At 37.4% G+C, this 19,691-nt stretch overlaps 1 protein-coding gene across 6 annotated transcripts in view; it reads right to left on the reverse strand.

The window, feature by feature from the left end:
* PHF14 (PHD finger protein 14) overlaps positions 1–19,691 on the reverse strand; it is a 163,973-nt gene that overhangs the window by 143,686 nt on the left and 596 nt on the right. For all 6 annotated transcript variants that reach the window (XM_042042817.1, XM_042042814.1, XM_042042816.1 and 3 more), the window contains exons 2-4: positions 19,549–19,659; positions 6,450–7,099; positions 2,013–2,157 (exon numbers count right to left, since the gene is read on the reverse strand). In XM_042042817.1, the coding sequence (XP_041898751.1) occupies positions 2,013–2,157; positions 6,450–7,099; positions 19,549–19,659 (906 nt within the window). The remainder of the gene's footprint in view (positions 1–2,012; positions 2,158–6,449; positions 7,100–19,548; positions 19,660–19,691) is intronic.

The following is a 19,691-nucleotide window of genomic DNA, read 5'->3' on the forward strand; positions in this document are numbered from 1 at the left end:
TTACTTATCATTAGAAAATATCAAAGTACAGAAACAAACACAGCAAAATAAATGTCCATTTCTACTTGAAACTATATTCATACATATCTAGTAATGAAACATACACATAAAATGTCAAGTAAAACTCCGAATTGTTCAGCTTCAAATTGTTGCTGTGGAAATTTGCATTTTTATCACAGTCATCAATTACTTTCACATACACAGCTTGCTTATTTTCCTCTAAGAATTCACCTATTCAAACAGAACCTCACAACTGCTTTGTATACACTTCCAAGTATTTATTATTAAAATTAATTGCAAAGAGCTAACTAAACACTCAACCACAAGTGTGAAAAATTAACCAACATCTATAGTCAATTACCTGGTACACACTGTAGAACTTACCAGAAGAAACTAACAAATTAAATCTTCTGAATTAATCTATTTTACTTTGTCACAATGACAACAAAAGAAACATACACGCTGTACTCTTTGTATCAGTGGGACTACAGGGAATCTTTGCTGGGAACACTGTAAAAAGAATAGCAGCCATTACTTTTAAACAGATTTAGAACTACTAAAATTCAAGTGACTTTTGAACTATGGAACTACTTTCCTGTAGAGGAAAGCCAGCTATAATCTTCCTTTTGTAGGGACAAAAGTTTAGTAAACTAAGCGAAGTGAGGAAGTGATCTTTTGGGGATTTTTAAAGCACTCCTCTTAAATAAAAAACAGATTTGCCATCATTTCATTCCAAAGTGGCAGACGATCATTTTCCTATCACAATCATTCTTCACTTTAGCAATCATTACAATCATTAAATAAATCTTCCAGAAGAATCTTCAGGGAGCTCCAGAGCTTTAGAATTTGGATGTTTTGACTGGATGTAATGTTCGGGGAATTCTCAAACATGCATTTATAACTATCAGCAAAAGACACTTTTTTTGTTCCTCATGAGTTAATATTAGACTATGCTAGGGAAAGAAGAAGATCTATCAAGATTCTATAAAACTTTTAGATAGTTACTGCATCCCAAATCAGATATATTCTGCACATTACTTTTCAAAAACTTCATGGATACAGAGGAAGGAGATCTGCGAGACACATAAATTTAGCAGCCTAACAGTTATAGTAGGCAATAAGACCTGTCTAATGCCCTCAAAGGCACGTGGAGTGTGATTCAGCTCAGCATAAATTAGGTCAACTAAACTGCTCTCTAAGCAACAATTGACAGACATTATGGATCAGTTCTTCAAAAGACCACAACAGGTTCAAGAGTTGAAAGTACACATGGACACATAATATAAGGCACCTAACCCACAGGACAGAAATTCTATCCTTAGTTTCCTAAGTGATTTCAAGGGAAGAACTGAATACATCCTAGTGCATGAAAAATACTGTTTTGAAACAGTTTTCAATCTAGTATGAGAAATCCGACGCGTGAGCATGGAATTTATAAAACCACTTCCTACCTAGAAGGACATGTTAAACAGCTCAAAAAATTTTTAAATTAAGGGAGTCACATAACTTAAATAAATGCCTTGTACACTTCTGAAGAATGAAAGCCTATTTCACTTATAAATAAATGCCATGGAGTATACCTTTCTTCTTCCCCTTCTCTCTGCCATTTTGGTACAACAAAAATATAGGTGAAATAACCTTCCCTTTTAGAAGGTATCCTATTCTCATTATCTTATATCCCAATTAGGCAATCAAATTAATATACTGAACTAGGTAAGATATAGGTAAGATATAGAATATCCTAAAGCCCTGAAAATACAGTGTATAGCTCCAATATTTGCAGACTGTCATTCACTGTATTAGTATCTGTAGACTACATCCCATCCCACAGGTTCTTGTATTTGCTTTGCTAAAGCAGAAGATGGGTGTTACACCACTAAAAAAGATCAATGTAGCATTACAAAAACATACCCCCAGCATTGAAAGGTTTTGTTTGAAGAACACGAGTCAAAATGTTATTAAAAGCAAAGCATATGCTTTCCTCCTGCAATGAGAATGAAGGGTTGTATTACCTTCATGCACTGTTATTCCACAGTTGTCACACTGGATTATTTCATCAGCATCTTCACTGTTATCTCCAAGACAAACGCAACAAATCAAAATATGGTCCATTTTCTGGGAACTCCAATTTTGAGACTTCTCAAGGATCAGTGAGTCCTAATATTGAAAAATGAAGACACATTGATTATGCCAGGAACTTCAATTTTATTTAAAGCAAACAGAAGATCTGTTAATTGCTCAATTTTTCAACAATCAAAAAACCATGGAGCATTATTTTCACAAGGCTAAAAGCTTCTTTGTGGTCAAAATGCTCAAACATTTCATCCCTGAATGCAAGAGCTGGGATGCATGGATCTCAATGCAACCTATAGACCTGTTAAGATCCAAAGGTCAGAGGAGAGCTATTTCCTCAGACAGAAACATATGTCTTTGAACCATTTATATTCTACAAAAAGGAATACCTAAGACACCATTTAAAATCAAAATTTAAAAAAAGGCCAAAGGTGACATTCAAATGTTCCAGCATTCAGAAAAACTGCTTCATCCTGTTAAAATTAAAAAAATCTCATGCATCTGAGAAATCCAAGAATACACTGCTAATACAAGCCTGCCAAGTTTTCATTTACATAAAATGTAAAAAATTATCAACTCTGTATGAGTTTGTTGTAATGCAAATTTATGCATCTCTATGCAAAATTGTATGATTTATAAAAACTGTATGTTCTTCTGATTATACACAGGAGTAAGGATTTGCAGAACATGCACACTGCCCTGTTCTTCCGACCTGCAATATGAACCAGTGCTCTTAAAGTGAATGTGGGTTTTAACGGGGAATTTTTCTAAGGAAACACAGAGAAGTGCTTCATAAACCAAAGTTGTATGTAAAATTAGTTTTCTTAGTAAAACTGTCTTCTTATTATTATCATTGTGTGACAGAGCCACTGTCTCTTCTGTAGTTTCATGGCCTCCATACATATTCATTTATTTTTTATACTTGAGCTTGAACTACCTTCACTGGTAATACGAAGGCATATAAGGATGCTAAAATAGGCTAAAATATTTTTCACAATAGTGAAAAATAACCATTGCAATACAAAGAAACAGCAATAGTTTCAAAGCAGAGCCCGAGAGTTCAATGGTACCATTCAAAATGTCAAAGATGCAAAAATATTCCAAAACTGCTGTGGCATCCAAAAAAAAAAAAAAAATTAGGGTGGAAGATGCCCTCTCAAACTTTTTTTTTTTGTAAATTCCAGTCCCCCATTTATAAAATACAGCACCAATACTATGCCGAAGGGAACATGAGCTCATGTAGAAGTAGAAAGGAACATTCACAGAGTCACACTGCTTACAGGAGGGCAATTAATTGTGAACAACAGAAGATTCTCTTAAACAGAGCTCAGACTTACGGAGCATTTCTTCCAACATCCTCTTTTAGGATGAAGCATTTTGAGGAAAGCAATAAGCTTGGGACATTCCTGCAGCCCATCATTACTCAAAATACCCACATTTAGCTTACCATTCACATTACAGATAGGAAAATGGCAGCAGATGCTCCCTAACTTTGGCAGATTAACTGTGCTATGGCACAGATTTCTCCGATGCCTGTGACAACTCCACAGAAATCAGCTTTTTCTGACAGTACCTTCGACTTAAACTGTTATTTGGCTTCACTGAAAGAAGCTTAAAAGAAATTTGTAATCTCTACTGTTATAGAAGCCCAAGGTCTGGTAATTAAAAAAAACCACCAAAGTATTACTTCAAATTAAGAAACAGAATTGCATTGTAAAAACAAGAGTGAAATAACACTGGTTGTCTAGGCAGTGAGAACCTATGCAAACATGGACCAAAAGACCCAAACAAACAAGCAATGATGAAAGGACATCAAATTTTTCTTCTAATGTTAGGATCCCCATCCATTCAGGTTCACCTCATGTGAAGACAGCCAGCCGGTCAAAAAAGGCAGCTGAGCAACTTATTGTTTTTAGGCAGGCACAGAGAGGGAGTGATCTGGAAAGTGTGCTGCTCTCCTCTGCTCTTAGTCTATGTAAGCACCTGAGAGACCCTACTTGTCTAAAACATGGGAACTTTTCCATACAACAGTAACTGCTGCAACTCCTGAACAAGTCCTGCTCCCTACTGAAGTGGGAGATACTATTTCAGCTGGATCACCATGTAATTCCCATTTCTGTGGTGTTAATGAAGAAAGTGAGCATTTCAATCTATAAGCCCATAGAATTTAAACTTCACAGGGGAAAAAAAAATTCAAAATACAATAACCATCTCACTGAGAATAGAAGAGTCCTATAAAGTGGTAGTAATTATAAAAACAGAAAAACACCATTTACCTACTAATGATGCTTGACCTCAGGAAAGAAAGCTAAGCTTGTATTCTGTGCATAATACAATGGAAAAGCATCTGGTATTTAATTACAGCACATGTTAAAATAATGTATGTGCAGACCTCAAAATATTTTCATAAAATGTAAAGAAATAAAAATCACAGGGAAACAAGAACCAAACAACCCCTTCCCAACACCCTCCCTAGTTTCCATCCTCCAAAAATAAGCAAAGGAAAGAAAGAAGAAAGAATGCATATAAAGGGCTACAATATGTTCAGAACTAATTACCTGAACATTCTTCCCTAAATTAATTGCGCATTTGAACATCTCTTTTTCTAAGAACTCACTTTCTGCAGTGCAATGAGATTTTGCTAGATGTGTCTGCTAGAGAAGATTTTTCTTTACCCTTTTTCTTTTTTACTAATTCAAAATACTGCAGCAGTGGAGAGTATACTGTTACAATACAGTATATTGAGTATCAGAGAAATCTGAAAATTACAGTCTGTAATTCAGTCTATAGATACTCACTTTTGCAAGACTTCTTGATAAAGACATACTCAGAAACAGTACAGCACTTTACATGCAATAAAGATAAATTGTTACTTACAAAACTATAATTTGAACTTCAAATTTTATGTTCTGATCACTGTTCCAAATCTAAGTCAAGAATAGAATCTGATATCCATGCATACTAAGAAACTTGACAGAAGACATACCAGAGACAGCTCTGGGTTTCCGAAACAGGTCTATTTTTCCAAGCCAACAGAAATTATACTGAAGAATATATCACTAAGAATGTAGCCTCACATCTCCATTTTGATACGGGAAGCAAGTCTGAAAAAAAACTGCCTCTCTCTGTTTCAAGTTCAGATCATTAGTATTGGTACAGCACTTTCAGCTCCTGAGCCAGGAAAATGAAGATAATAATACTAGAATCACAGAGCCTGACAAGGAAAGAAGATGCCTATACAAAAAGTTATAAAAAGAAAAAAACCCAAACGAATCATGCTATTTTTTCAATCTCAATTATTACTAGTAATAAAAACAGCACAGCTCACGTGCAATAATATATATATACACAAATATATATATCTCACTATACATAAATATATATATATATAATACCTATCAAAGTATCTGAAATGGACACAGCTAATTCTTTCAAATACTGTTTAGTTCCCTGTCATTTTACACATTTAAATAAAGTTTAAAGGGAACAGCAGAACTTTAAAAAATGTCGTATTACTACCATTTACCAAATATTATGTTGACATTGTGACTATTTCCTGAAAACTGCATGTAGATTTTACAGCAATTCTGTTTATTTTGTTCAGAATTTTGCTATAGCAGAACATGAAGTCATCCACAGTGACAACCTGGTATCCTAATTTTTCCACAGGCACAATCTTCAAGGCAACTGTAATTGTGCATAGGGAAAAAAAAGGTTACTTTATTAAACACTTATATATGTAATTTTCAGATTCTGTAATCAGAAGATATTTAATATAATAATCATAGTACCCAAATGCTTTTAGTATGGTAAGAAGTTAGTTCATTTGTGACTATATAAGCAAATCCAACATAAATGATCATAATTATTCTATTTGATTTTAAACCTAGTGTGCACATTTCTTTACTTAAAATTCTTCTATAAGTGAACTTTGTGTTCAGACTCTGATGTTTGTCACAAAAAAGGGCAAAGAGTAATGTCTCATTTATCTGTTTTATGATTATATCACAGATGCATTTAACCTTCAGAACATTACAAGTATACAACATTTACATTAAAACAGAACTAGAAGTCTCGTTAACACGTTGGTTTGCATACTGGACCTCCTATTTGTTTTAGTACTAAATCCAATCTCCTTAAAGCCAAGAGAAGTCCCTCTATTGACTTTAGTGGCATTAGATTGGTCAAATGGTCCAAACAAGGTTATTTAATACGCAGTGCCTATTTAGCATAATTTTTCCTGCTTCATTTATTCACTTATTATTGTGTAAACACAACTCCAGCCAATCAGTTTAACTTTTAATATTAACAGAATAGCTACTGGGGAGTAGATTCCACTTGTCAACAGATATATTATAGAAAGTTGGTTGCACTACCTCATTACTCTTGCTTTGTGAAAGAGCCAGGCTATCATTTGTCAATTCCTCATCATCTGCATTATTCCTGTTAAGAACTTTACTCTTCTTCTTCTTGGAGCCTCCATCGCTAGCGGTGCTGCTATTATCTTCTTCATTACCTTCCTCATCATTGTCATCCTCATCACTTCCACTCCCGTCATCTTCATCATCTTCATTATCTCCATCACTCCCCTCTTTCCGCAGTGCATTCTTTCCTTTTTTTTTCTCAGCAGTAGGCCGCCAGTCATTGTCATCTTCACTATCATAGTCATCCATGTCATTTAGTTCTTCCATCGATACAAAATCCAGCAGAGGTCGGTTCCTGCGCAAATTCCATTTTTTTGGTTCATTTGTTTGCTCATCAGCCACAGCATCAGGTTCAGCTGCTTTCTCCTTCTCTTTCTTCTTTTTTGGCTTTTCTTCTTCATCTTCTTGCTCTTTCTTTTCAGTTTTAATTACCTCTTTGTCTGCTGTTGGCACCTCTTCTTCAGTGGAGGTTTTTGGCTGTTGCTGTTCTACTTTCTCTTCTGCCGGTTCCTCCTCCAAGATATTTTCTTCTGATTCAGTACAGGAACCTTCACCACTGTCCTTAGATGCATCTTCACTCCCATGACCACTTCCTTCAGAATCTGTTGAGCAGATGAAAATTTAAAAAAAGTTCCGACACAAATGTACCCCCAAAAATAAAATCTCTTGAAGCAAGTTGTTAAACAAAAGAATGATGCATGTTCCTCCCTCATAAGGTATTCCACCTATTTTTTCAGCTGGTGTCCAAATACTGCTATTTCGAGTGCTATGTTGAGAATCGGTTAAACATGAGTGCATTTTAAGATGCCAAAAAAAAAAAAGATGGTAGAACTTATTAAATGAGCATTATATGTTCCTTTGAACTGCAGCTCATATTAACAAAAAGCAGTAGCACAGAGTAATTTCCATGTGAAGTCACATCTTAAAGAAAGAGCATTCCAGTTTTTAATTTCTGGAGTTGTTTTCTACATCTTCAAAACAAAATAGCTATCCAATAGAAGAGGTCTGGAATTACAAAATGAAGAGCTTACATAACTATTCCTAAAAATAATATGGATAATCCCACGCCTTCATTTTTAGTACACGTTTTTTTTTTTTCTGGGTTTGAGGGCTCTTTCAACTTCCAAGGTTAGTTCACTTATTAAACCCACATAAACCATGTCTTACTCAGCATTGCAGCTGCACAACAATGCATTAACCTTATACCATTCATATGATACTGTTCTGTATGTACTCACTATTTCCATTAATTAACACATGCCAATATGAGCAACAGAAAAGAGAAGGATCTTTATTTTTTTAAAAAAAGACATTTTTACTATAAAGTACATGTAAAAACTATTGAAAAATGACAGGTGAACTTGTTAAATTTTATAAACAACATCCACTTTGCTATCTCTCATCTTATATCCACCTACTGCTTTTCATTCATAGTTTTAATGAAAGAAAATTCAGAAAATATTTTTTTTTAAATTTTAAAAAGAAAATGCAGTTTCTTGATCCAATGCAGGGATCAATTAGGCAGTGGCCACCATTTTCAGTTTGCTCAAAGCCATCACCAAGTTCTTGATCCACTGTCATATAGATGCAAAGATGAAACATGTCAATGCTCACAAATTTAAAAAAAAATCTTAATTGCTTTAGCTACAACCCAAAAATCTCCACCACTCAGTATCACCTTACACAGAGAATTTCTGTACACACTCATCTCTGTATAAATCCAAATAAACAGACACTGAGGTCAGTGTGCTACACATTTCATATGGCATTTATTTCCACCCCAAAGAACACTGCCAATGATTAGCCAGTTGTTACTTCAATATAATGGTCAATTTTGCCTTCTTCTGCATATACCTGCATGTGGAACTGTTCAGTGAGAAGATTATAAAACTATTGACAAAAAAGTCTGTAAGTGCTACTATTACTGATTAGAACATTAAAGCTATCCATCCCCTTACAAGCTAATAGAAACTGAAAGTTTCCAACATGTTCTAACATGTAGAGATCCAAAAAACCCACATTTTTTACAGTCTTTTGAGAAAAGTGTAATTCAGACATTTTTCTACACCTATTAGCCTTAATTGTAGTAATCAAAGTACAACATAATACACAAGAAAAAAACCCCAGAAATAACTAACATACAATCCAAAAAAATTATTTTCAAGTTACAATAACTTTGTTTGGATGCAGAATCACGGGACAGGTAAGGCTGGAAAGGACCATGGTGGTCCATTCTAGAGTACACTCCCCAGGATTGCATCCAGACAGTTCTTGAGTATCTCCAGTGAGGGAGACTGTACAACATCTCTGGGCAATTCTGTCCCAGTGCACGGTCACCTGCAGGGTAAAGCTCTTCCACAGATTCAGGAGGAACTTCCTGTACATCAGTTTCTGCCCATTGCCTCTTGTCCTATTGCTTGGCACCACCGAGAAGAGCCTGGCTCCATCCTCAAAACGCTCCCTTCACATACTTATAGACATGGATGAGGTCCCCTCTCAGATGTCTCTTCTCAAGGATGAACAGGCCTAGTATACTCAGCCTTTCCTTGTTAAGAGTACCTCCACAGAAGGGCCACAAAAATGGTGAGAAGGCCACACTCCATGACAAGCTTAAAGAGTTGGTGTGGTTCATCTTGGAGAAGAGAAGGCTCCAAGGAGAACAGGGCTTGTAAGTGAGATTTTTTACCAAGGCCTGTGGTGACAGGAAAAGGGGAACCAGTTTCAAACTGAAAGAGGGTAGAGTTTCAACTGGACATGAGAAACTTTTCAATGAGCATGGTGAAATGTTGGAGCAGGTTGCCCAGGGAACTGGTAGATGCACCATCACTGAAAATACTTGAGGCCAGGTGGGACGGGGCTTTAAACTACCTGGTCTAGTGAAAGATACTCCTGACAAAGGCAGGGGGTTGGTTTAGATTATCTTTAAAGGTTTTTTGATCATGGGTTGGTATATAGGATACCTGGCCTGCTGGCAACAGACACGGCACACCAGATACAAAGTGGGGGAGGAAAAGGATCTCTGCACAGGAGTTAGCAGGGCTTACTGAAAGACTAAACTAGATTTGAAGGGGGGAAGGGATAAACCCACGTTCACTAGAGGTATACTTCAGGGCAGCACACCACTGGGGGACAACATGTTAGAAAGGTCCTTTGGTCTGTTGCCTCAGTGGGGGTAGGGAATGGAGATCCATGCTGCAGTAAGGACACAAGGGTTATTATATGTGAGAAAACACGGAAGTGACTGAGAACGGTCATGTAAGACTTAGGGCTTGCTCCCCCAAAAAGTTAGTGAGATCAATAGCCCAGCTGAAGTGCCTCTACACCAATGTACACAGCACAGGCAACAACCACGAGGAGCTGAAAGCCACTGTGCAGCAGTAAAACTATGACAATAGCTGCCACCATGTAGGCATGAGATGACACAGACAGTGAGAGCGGCTGCAATGGATGGCTATAAACTCTTCAGAAGAAACAGGCAAGGAAGGAGAGGTGGTGGAGCAGCCCCATATCTTAGGGAGTCTAGGGCATAATGATGACATGGTTAAGGGTAAAACTCAGGGGAAAGTCTAACAAGGCAATACTGGTGGGAGTCTGTTAAAGACCACCCAACCAGGATGAAGAGAAAAGCTAAATAGTTTATAAGCAGTTGGGAGAGGTCTCACAATCACTATCCCTCATTCTCACAGTGGACTTCAACTTACCAGGTGTCTGTGGAAAACACAATACAGCAGAGAGGAACTGGTCCAGAATGTTCCTGGAGCATGTGGAAGGTAACTGCCTGAGAACAGCCAGTGAGGGAGCCTACTAGGGAAGACTCCCTGCCAGACCTGTTATTTGCAAACAGAGAAGGACTTGTGGGTTACGTGATGACTGGAGGCTGTTTTGGGCAGAGCAAATGTGAAATGATAGTTTTCAATTCTCAGAGAAGCAAGCAATCAGCAGATCCTGGGCTTTCAGAGAGATGATGCCCTGTTGAGAGGCTTGGTTGAGAAGTCTCTTGGGAGGAAGTCCAGGAAGGCTGGACATTCTTCAAGGAAATCTTAAAAAGCACAGGAGCAGGCCATCCCTATGTGCTGATAGACAAGCCAGCAGTGAGAAAGACTGATGTGGCTGAACAGAGAGCCAAGAGCTTTGACTGGAACTCAGAAGAAAAAAGAGAATTTAAGGCTTTTGGAAGAAGAGGCAAGAGGACTACAGGGATGACATGAGGGTTTGCAGGGAGAAAATCAGAAGGGCCAAAGACCAACTAGAACTTAATCTGACTACTGCCATAAAAGATAATAAATACATAATCAACAAAAGGAAGGCTAAAGACAATCTCTACCCCTTACTGCATTAAAAGGAAAACAGTGACAAAAGATGAGGAAAAGGCTGAGGCACTTAATACCTTTTTTGCCTCAGTCTTTAACAGCAAGACCTGGTGTTCTCTGGGTATCCATCCCCCTAAACCAGAAGACAGACACAGGGAGCACAATGAAGCACCCATAATCCAAGGGGAAATGGTCAGTGATCTGCTGCATCTCAGAAACACACAGGTCTGTGGGCCCAGATGAGCCACTTTCTATCATTTACCAGCAATCCTGGCTAACCAGGAAGGTCCCAGATGACTAGAAGTTAAAAAAACGTGATACCTATCTGCAAGAAGGGTCAGAAGGAGTACCCATGGAACTCCAGTCAGGTCAGAAGGAGCATCCATGGAACTCTCTGGAAGGTCATGAAGCAGATCATCTTGGATGCCATCACACAGCGTGTGCAGGACAACCAGGCAAGCAGACCCAGCGAGCACTGGTTTGTGAAGGCAGGTCCTGCTTGCCCAACCTCATCTTTCTATGACAAGATCACCTTCTTAATAAACAGGGAAAGGCTGTTGATGTTGTCTACATGGATTTTAGTAAAGCCTTTGATGCCACTTCCCACAGCATTTCCTGGAAAAAATGGCTGCTCATGGCTTGGATGGGTGCACTGTTTGCTGGGTACAAAACTGTCTAGAGGCTGAATGGCCAGAGAGTGGTGGTGAAGAGTTACACCCAGCTGGTGGCAGGTCACAACTGAGTTGCCCACAGCTCAGTACTGGGGCCAGCCCTGTTTAATATCTTCACTGACAGCCTGGACAAGGGGATCGTGTGTACCCTCACTCAAACAGTTTGCAGACAACACCAAGTTGGGTAGGAATGTTAATCTGCTGGAGGGAAGGAAGGCTCTGCAAAGCGATCTGGACAGGCTGGATTGATGGGCCAAGGCCAATTTGACGATGTTCAACAAGGCCTGGTGTGTGAACTTGGGTCACAACAACCCCATGGAGCATCACAGGCTGGGGGCAGAGTGGCTGGAGAGCTGTCCAGTGGAAAAGGAGCTGGGGGTGCTGGATGACATCTGGCTGAACAAGACCCAGCATGTGCCCAGGCGGCCAAGAAGGCCAATGTGTCCTTGCCTGTACCAGCAATAGTGTGGCCAGCAGAACGAGTGCAGTGATTGTCCCCTGTACTCAGCACTGGTGAGGCCACACCTCGAATCCTGTGTAAAGCTTTGGGCCCCTCAATTCAAGAAAAACACTGAGGTGCTGGACCATGTCCAGAGAAGGACAATGGAGCTGGTGAAAGATCTGGAGCAGAAGTCTGACGAGAAGCAGCTGAGTGAGCTGGGGATGTTCAGCATGGAGAAAAGGAGGCTCAGGAGAGACCTTATCACTCTGAACTGCCTGAAAGGAGGTGGGTCTTCTCCCGTGTAACAAGTGATAGAACTAGGTGAAATGGCTTCAAGTTGCAACAAGGGTGGATTAGGTTGGGTATTAGGAAAAACTTCACAGAAAAGGTTGCTCCTCAGGGAAGTAGTTGAGTCACCATCCCTAGAGATTTTTAAAAGATGTGTAGATGTGGCACTTATGGACATGGTTTAGTGGCAGGCTTGGCAGTGCTAGATTAATGGTTAGACTCTTATCTTAGAGGTCTTTTCAAACCTAAACAATTCTACAATTCTGTGATACTTGCCAGCTCTCATAAACACTTTACAAGAAACTCCTAAAGCTATACTCTCATACTAGACATATCACAGATTAAATGCCACATGTATGCTCAAAGCAAAATGTATTTTTGTATCTCATTTCACAGGTGCTGAGTGCCTACGTGCACTATTTGTCTCACTGTAAATATGGTAATACAGGATTTTGCCACGTAAAAATTAACTGAAATTTTTAAGTTAGATTTCATTATTTTCTCTTGCTTTATTTCCCCACCATAAATCTATGACAGACATTTGTTTTGATGCTTTAACTGTGCTGTTGCAATTATAAATAGTCTTAGACCCCTTGCCAATTTTATGTTTTGCAGGGAATCTTAAGTCTTGGTGTAGTTTGATCTTTAACAGCACTCTAAATTACTAAGACTGATTCTTGTTCATCAATACACCACACAAATAATTTAAAGCAGAGAACAAATAAACACTATTTTCACTCACTTCTCTCCTTCAGTTTCTCTTTGCCTTCTGCCTGCACATTTTGCTTTCTACTCTCCTTTATACATTCATATACACACCAGAGATACCTATAGTAAGAGATATCTCTCCTTGATCTGAATGCATCCACTGCGAGAGGTGCTTTTCTAGAAAGAGCTATTCGGTGATAACAGCAATTTTTGCAGGTCTTCTTCTGTCAGCTGCACTTTTACTGAGCAAAAGGCTGCAGTATACAATTTTCTCCTTGACAGAAATGCTTAAAGAATGGCTCTTTCAAATTGGCAACCATATCATGTCATTCCCTATAGGAGAGAAGCAAAGCTACTCTAAGTGAAAGATGGGGCCAGATACACCATCAAATAGTGAAGAATATAGAGTTCCATTGAGAACAAATATGAGAGATAACAGTTGGGAGAAAGACATCATTTATTCCTCTACACCTTGTATCTTTAGCTCTACTAAGCACAACAGCAGGTGGCAGTCAAATCCAAGAGGATAATTCTGAAAGGAATTCCAAGAACAGAACATTATACTACAGAATTAACATACACAGAAAAGTGTAATAAAGAAACACTCCACTCAGCCGTGGAGTCTTGTATAATATGTATGATGCACAAGACTTCAGGGTAAGCCTACTGAAATCATTACATGAGTCAACAAAAAAAAAATCCTCCCAGGGTTTGCAGGACCATTTTACAAACAATTTTAAATATGACACTCCATAATTTTTACTTCTTTTTCAACATTCTAAGAAAATTCATATATACAGCGAGCAAGTGCTGCTCTACAAAAGTACCTGGCCAACCACTCACAGGAGACATTCTGGTTCTTAAATGCAGTATTTAGCTTAATAAGCAGCTCTGTAAAAAACAGATTTATTGATTGTTTCAAGTGAACTCCAAAGGATAAGCTAGTTAAAGGCAATCATGGACTCGATTTTGGACTTGCCTCTTCCACTAACAAAGCTTAACAAACTCCAAATAGTAGACAAAAAGCATTTGGAATCATTTCAGAATATTCTTTTATTCACACTGAATCCTATCTGGTTGAGTCTTTCCAAAGTGCTCAAAGCTATCTAAAACGAATGCAATCAAGGATCCTGGAACGTTGAAAAGGAATAAAAAAACTGAAAAACTGAGCATGCAATACAGAAAGCAACTACGAAGTTATCACTGCTAAATAATATTCAATAATAATCTAGCAATCACATGACAAAGAGCCTACAGTGGCTTTTACAATACCCTCTTTTTGAGGGCAGTGACAAAAACCAGGATGCAGGTGAGGTTAATGTCACTCAATCACCACCATCTGATCTATTGGTCCTTTACCCTCTTTTTCCCCCATCACAAGGCAAACAACTAGCCTTTGACATGATTATGTGAAATTACCTAGCTATCTCTGCTGAAACACCATGTACAATCCCTCACCCACGGTGCCTGCATCCTGATGGATGGGAAACACGGAAAGCACTACTAATTGTGTTTGTCAACAGCCTCTGGCCATAAACTTCCTTACAGAAGAACTGCTCCAGTATCACAAAAAATCCTCAGCACACGTGCTATACCAAGCATGCAAAAGCAGCTGTACTTCCTACACATCTGATCAAGGTATCGCAATAAAGACTCCGTAATACCTTAAGGAACTCCTTAAACTAACTAGGAAGCTACAATATTAATAACTGGATGTAAAAACGAGGCAGGAAAACCTAGATTATGTGTGTAAAATAAAAATTTTTAAATTACCAAAGGCAGAGTTGTGTAACTGGTAAAATTGTGACCATATCTGTCTATTAGACACAGAAGTCCATTACGCAATGATCAATGTAACTATAAGCAAGAACTAAAAAGGCTTAATACTTCATTGCAACATAATTTCAAGAAAGAGAATCTAACATACCAGTTAGATATATGCCCCTGGCTTTCTATGCTATTTTGCTTCATACGATGATTAAACACTGGCAGACTACCGGCAACTCGACATTGGCAGTGCTGGCAGTTAAAAAAATGGAACTGTCCAAAGCAACATGATTAAGAACACGTAAAACCAAACCAATATAGATTAAGATGCTACAGCTCCATGGAGAGAAACTGTCTTCTCAAATAATGCTTTGAAAAGAAGTATCTAACATGTATTAACTGCAGATGTAGACTGGGCGGAGCAGGAGATGAAACTGACCACTGATCCATGATTACACATTTCAGAAAACAAGTATTTAATAGAAAAAACGATGGAAAGGGAACAAGGGAAAGTCATTTGGTAAGCAGCTTACTCACTTCTTCACAAGCAATAATTATGTCATGACATTTCAGTAGATGTCTATTCAAGTTGCAAAACCACTCAAAACTGAAGATTGCCAATTTTGACTTGAGTCATTAGGAAGTGCCTCACTTACAATGTTACAACACTGATGAAATTGGGTGCCCTACCAATGCCTTGTCAGCAAGCCCCTGGAATAACAGAAATCCCAGTGTTTCCAAAGAGAACAAAGTTGACAATCTTGTCAGTCACTCCCAAGTTTTACTTAGGGTGGCAGACAAGTTTTACCTGGGATGAAGAGGTACATAATGCTGGTATTTTCCATTTTCCTCAATTAGAAAAAGCCCTTGTGACTTCCAGTCTCAGGAACTATACATTAATATGGAAATACATGATAATTTACTAATGATTAATTCATCAATATTTTCTTTTATCTTCACTGTCTACTGAAACACCTTACAACTTTAGTGTTTCCTATCATTTAAGTTTAGTCTCAAAAACAAACATTTGTTTCTTTATCAAGATTTCAGTACTGTTAAACACTACAGTATTTTGATCGTTCACAAACATTTCTTTATATTACAATATCCTGTATAGGAAAGCAAAAGTGTAATCTTCGTTGTGCTAAGAGGAAAGAAGTTACATAAAGATAATAATATTTGCAACTTTTTATTTCTAAATCAAGACACAGGTTTTTAAGAATAGCTATATATATATGCATTTTTGTAGATCATTACTTGTTTTAAACAGATCTTCTACTGACTTCAGCTGCAAGAATAGTACATGATATATATGCAAGTCAGGCTCCACACTCAACACCAAAAAAAAAATTATGAATGCATCTAAAAATTTGAGTCAACAAGACTAGTAGCAGAAGTAGTAACAGGATTGAGTTCTTCAAAGGCAGCATTGAGTTATTTTCTTAGCTACACTGTGATAGAGAACCAGTCCTTAAATTCACACATGATTCTTGTTCAGGGACCACACTACATTCCTCTGCATGATTTCAATTTCAGTATATGCACTGACAAAACTGAGTTCACTGATGAGAGACAAGAAAAGTAGTAAATGCTTGCTTTGGAGCCCTACTGGGAATTACTCTACACCTGTACTCTGATTTCTGACATCAGTGTATCTCCAGCTGCTCCCACTGCAGAAAAAAAAAAATTAACAAAAGGACTCCCCAAAGCATGCTTAATTAACTTAAAAGCAAAACTTGAAATAACTGATGGGTATTGTGAAAGATACTATTAAAAGCCTTCAGTTGAGTATATTACAGCACCATTATTTCAAGTCACATGTTTGTACACTCTGATTCCAAAGGGACATTTTTTTTGATTGATCCTGCATTAAGATTAAATATGACATTCTTTCTTATGGAACAAATTTTTCAAGATATTTACAAAAACCAGAAGAACACAATACTTTAGAATATGGCATTACCAAAAGAAACAGAGAAGCCATTAAAAATTACTTTGTTCAGTATAAGCATAACGAAAAGTCCGGAGGCCTGAAAACTATTTACATTAAGTAAACTTAAAAGAATGTAACGATTCTATAATCAGTTTCTCTAAAGAGATGTCAGAATATTGAGAACTTTTAAGTGGAAAAGGCCAACTGACAGTTGGTATGACCTAAATCCAAGAAAATAAATTAACTACACTGTAAGTAAAAGTCCACATAGATTTTTTTGGTGGAAATAGAAGTTGGGTAATTTGAAATATTTTTTGTAATGAAAAATTTTACCAAGGCACCAAGACTCTGAAAACAAAAATTCAGAAATGCCAAACTGCTTCCTAAAAGTACTTAGTAGCAACTTCTCAAATCCTTACTGCATTGCATATTTCCAGAAATCTGGCAGAACAATGAAGGTGTGTAAAAGTTTAGGTGTTCAGGGTTCAGTCCCCATATATTTGCACAGTGTCATCTACTAGTACGTATCACTGGAGATCCTAAAGCTCACACATATGGACACAACACAATCATCAGGGAGAAAATTACTTCAGAATTCTTTTAATTTAAGTAATCCCTTAACTTAAATTTTCGAATTTGTTTTGTTATTTTAAACACCTATATGTACATTTGTGAATGAAATAAATGCAAGTATGTGTTGTGGAGCTGTGGAATTACCATACTAGAATTTATGCTCATATTCAATGCAGACTGGGTCTTATTTCTGACACACTTATTGCCTTTTGTAAGCAAACTAAACAATGTCATTCTGAATTCAAGCAAATACTAAATACTGATTTGCAACAGGCTGCTCATGAAGAGCCCTATGTATGCATGTGTGTGTGTGTAAAAAAGTCCCTTTATTTAATCACTTCTTCCAGCCAAATCTAAATGGACTAAGTGCAACCAAATTTAACATATGTTGTACCAGCTTCATTTTAAATCAGTACAGATGTTGTGCTTCAGGTATCCTGCAACTATTCATTTAAACTTGTATTACATGTAAGAAACACTTATTTGTAAAAACTTTCTATTCCCCAACTTCTCCAAACCCTCACTGATTTCTTTTTCCATCCTGAAAATCTTTGAATAAAGTATAAGTTGTCAAATTCTCTTGCTGTTTCAAAGTGTTTTCACAAAATTTTAAATTTTATTAAACAGAACAATTATTTCTCCTACAAATGATAGATATAGGTTCAGAAATGCTAAAACAACACTTCATGACATATATGAACACAAAACAGCAATTAGAAAAAAAAATTAAGTAGAATTTTTTCTCATATGCTTGTTTCAATTCAGTGTTGCATATTAAAAGGAAAATCCATTCAACTTCCTCAAAATGAAATTGATTTTGAAATACACCCAAGGCTAGATACTGACCAGCCCCCTCTAGTATATATACAGTATCCTGAAACTCAAAAAGGATAGTAATTAAAAATTAATCTGCACTCACACATTGTTGAGTCAGGAAGCTATATTCATTTTTTTAATAAATGACTGTCTTTTGACCAACTAATATACTTCTCTGAATTAAGTGTTCATCACCCATACTCCCTTTCCAATTCTCATTTTCCCTTAAATCCTGCCTACGCTACTGTTCCAAAACAGGGAGATTTTTCTCTGGTAATTAAAAATCATTTCCTTTTATGGCAAATTATATCCTTACTCAAAAGAAAGGATCAAAAGCCTCAGAACACAATTAAAAGAGTAGATGAAACCAGCTCCCAAAAGTCTTAACATGAAATTGGTAAGATGACATCAGTTTTACTCTCTCAAGCCACTGCAGCCTGCTCTACCAGAACAGCCAAGGGAAGTATGTCTAAGCCTAGGGGAAGAGGTGGTGAGAAGAACAAAACTAACCAACCAAACCAAACCACAAACACAGAGCATTAGGGCATATCTTAAAACTGGCACTGGGTAAAATATTCTTAAGCATTTTTAAGTTCATCAATACAGAGGAACTTGCCAAATGTTAAAGAATAAACCTTTAAATGGGAATATTTTTGCACTATACATTCACACAGAACATACACCAGCATCCCCAGTGCAGAAACAACAAAGTCAAGTTATTTGATAAGCTGCCATAATGCTTCCCTCACATCTTATACATCCTGCATCTTCTGTTTATTTCCCTCAGCATATGCCACAGAACATCCAACATGCAGTTTATTGACCAACATGGTCCTATCCCTTCTTTCCCTTTCCTTCAATATACTTGAATTTACTAATTTTATTTTGGCCATCTTGTCTATTTTCAGTTTCTGTGGATGTTCACTGCAGATAAAGGAATCTGCACATATAGAAAAGACTGCAAAGCAACAAAACTCTGTGGCAAGGACTTCCTTCTAGCATGAAGTGTGTACACGTCTCTGCATATTTCTATCTGAATGGACACCTTAAGTTTGTCTACTGTAAAAAACAATAAAAACCTGAACAGATTATCTTTTTGCTTTAGGTTCTTACTCACCAAGTACAATTAACCTTGAGAAAAAGGGAAGTTCATAAGTCCACAACAAACTATTATCCAGACTTGTTCAAAACAAAATGGCTTTAGATTCTTCTTATTTCAATACTAAATACAGTGAATATTCCAAAAATTATCTCTACACTGAAGAACTCAAAAACAATAAATACAGTTAAGGCAGTCTGCACAGACGGTACTCAAATGTTTCTACCAAAACTTGTTTCACAGTCATGAGATTTCTGTTGAAAAAAGAATAATCACAATTTTAAGTACTGATTCCCAGTTATCCAATCAAGTCACTCCCCTCAAGGGGCTCCAAGTCCCAGCAGACTCACTACAAGCATTCTGCCTCCTATATGATATCAAATGAGCAACCATAAACCAAAAATGAGATAATTCTGAACTGAGGAGATGAGAAAGCATATTTACCTGAAGCATCTCCAACTTTAAAATCACTGTCATCAGAGCTATCATAATCTAAAGCTTCCAGCAGCGAAGCTGCCAAAGGCTTCACCTGTCTCCTCTTCGAACTGCGGTCCACTGCAGGAAAAAAAACAGTGTTGTTACTGGGT

This window comes from Corvus kubaryi, unplaced genomic scaffold (assembly GCF_017639235.1).
Source record: "Corvus kubaryi isolate FWS band 111438036 unplaced genomic scaffold, C.kubaryi_AGA036_p1.0 37398, whole genome shotgun sequence".
Lineage (NCBI taxonomy): Eukaryota > Metazoa > Chordata > Aves > Passeriformes > Corvidae > Corvus > Corvus kubaryi.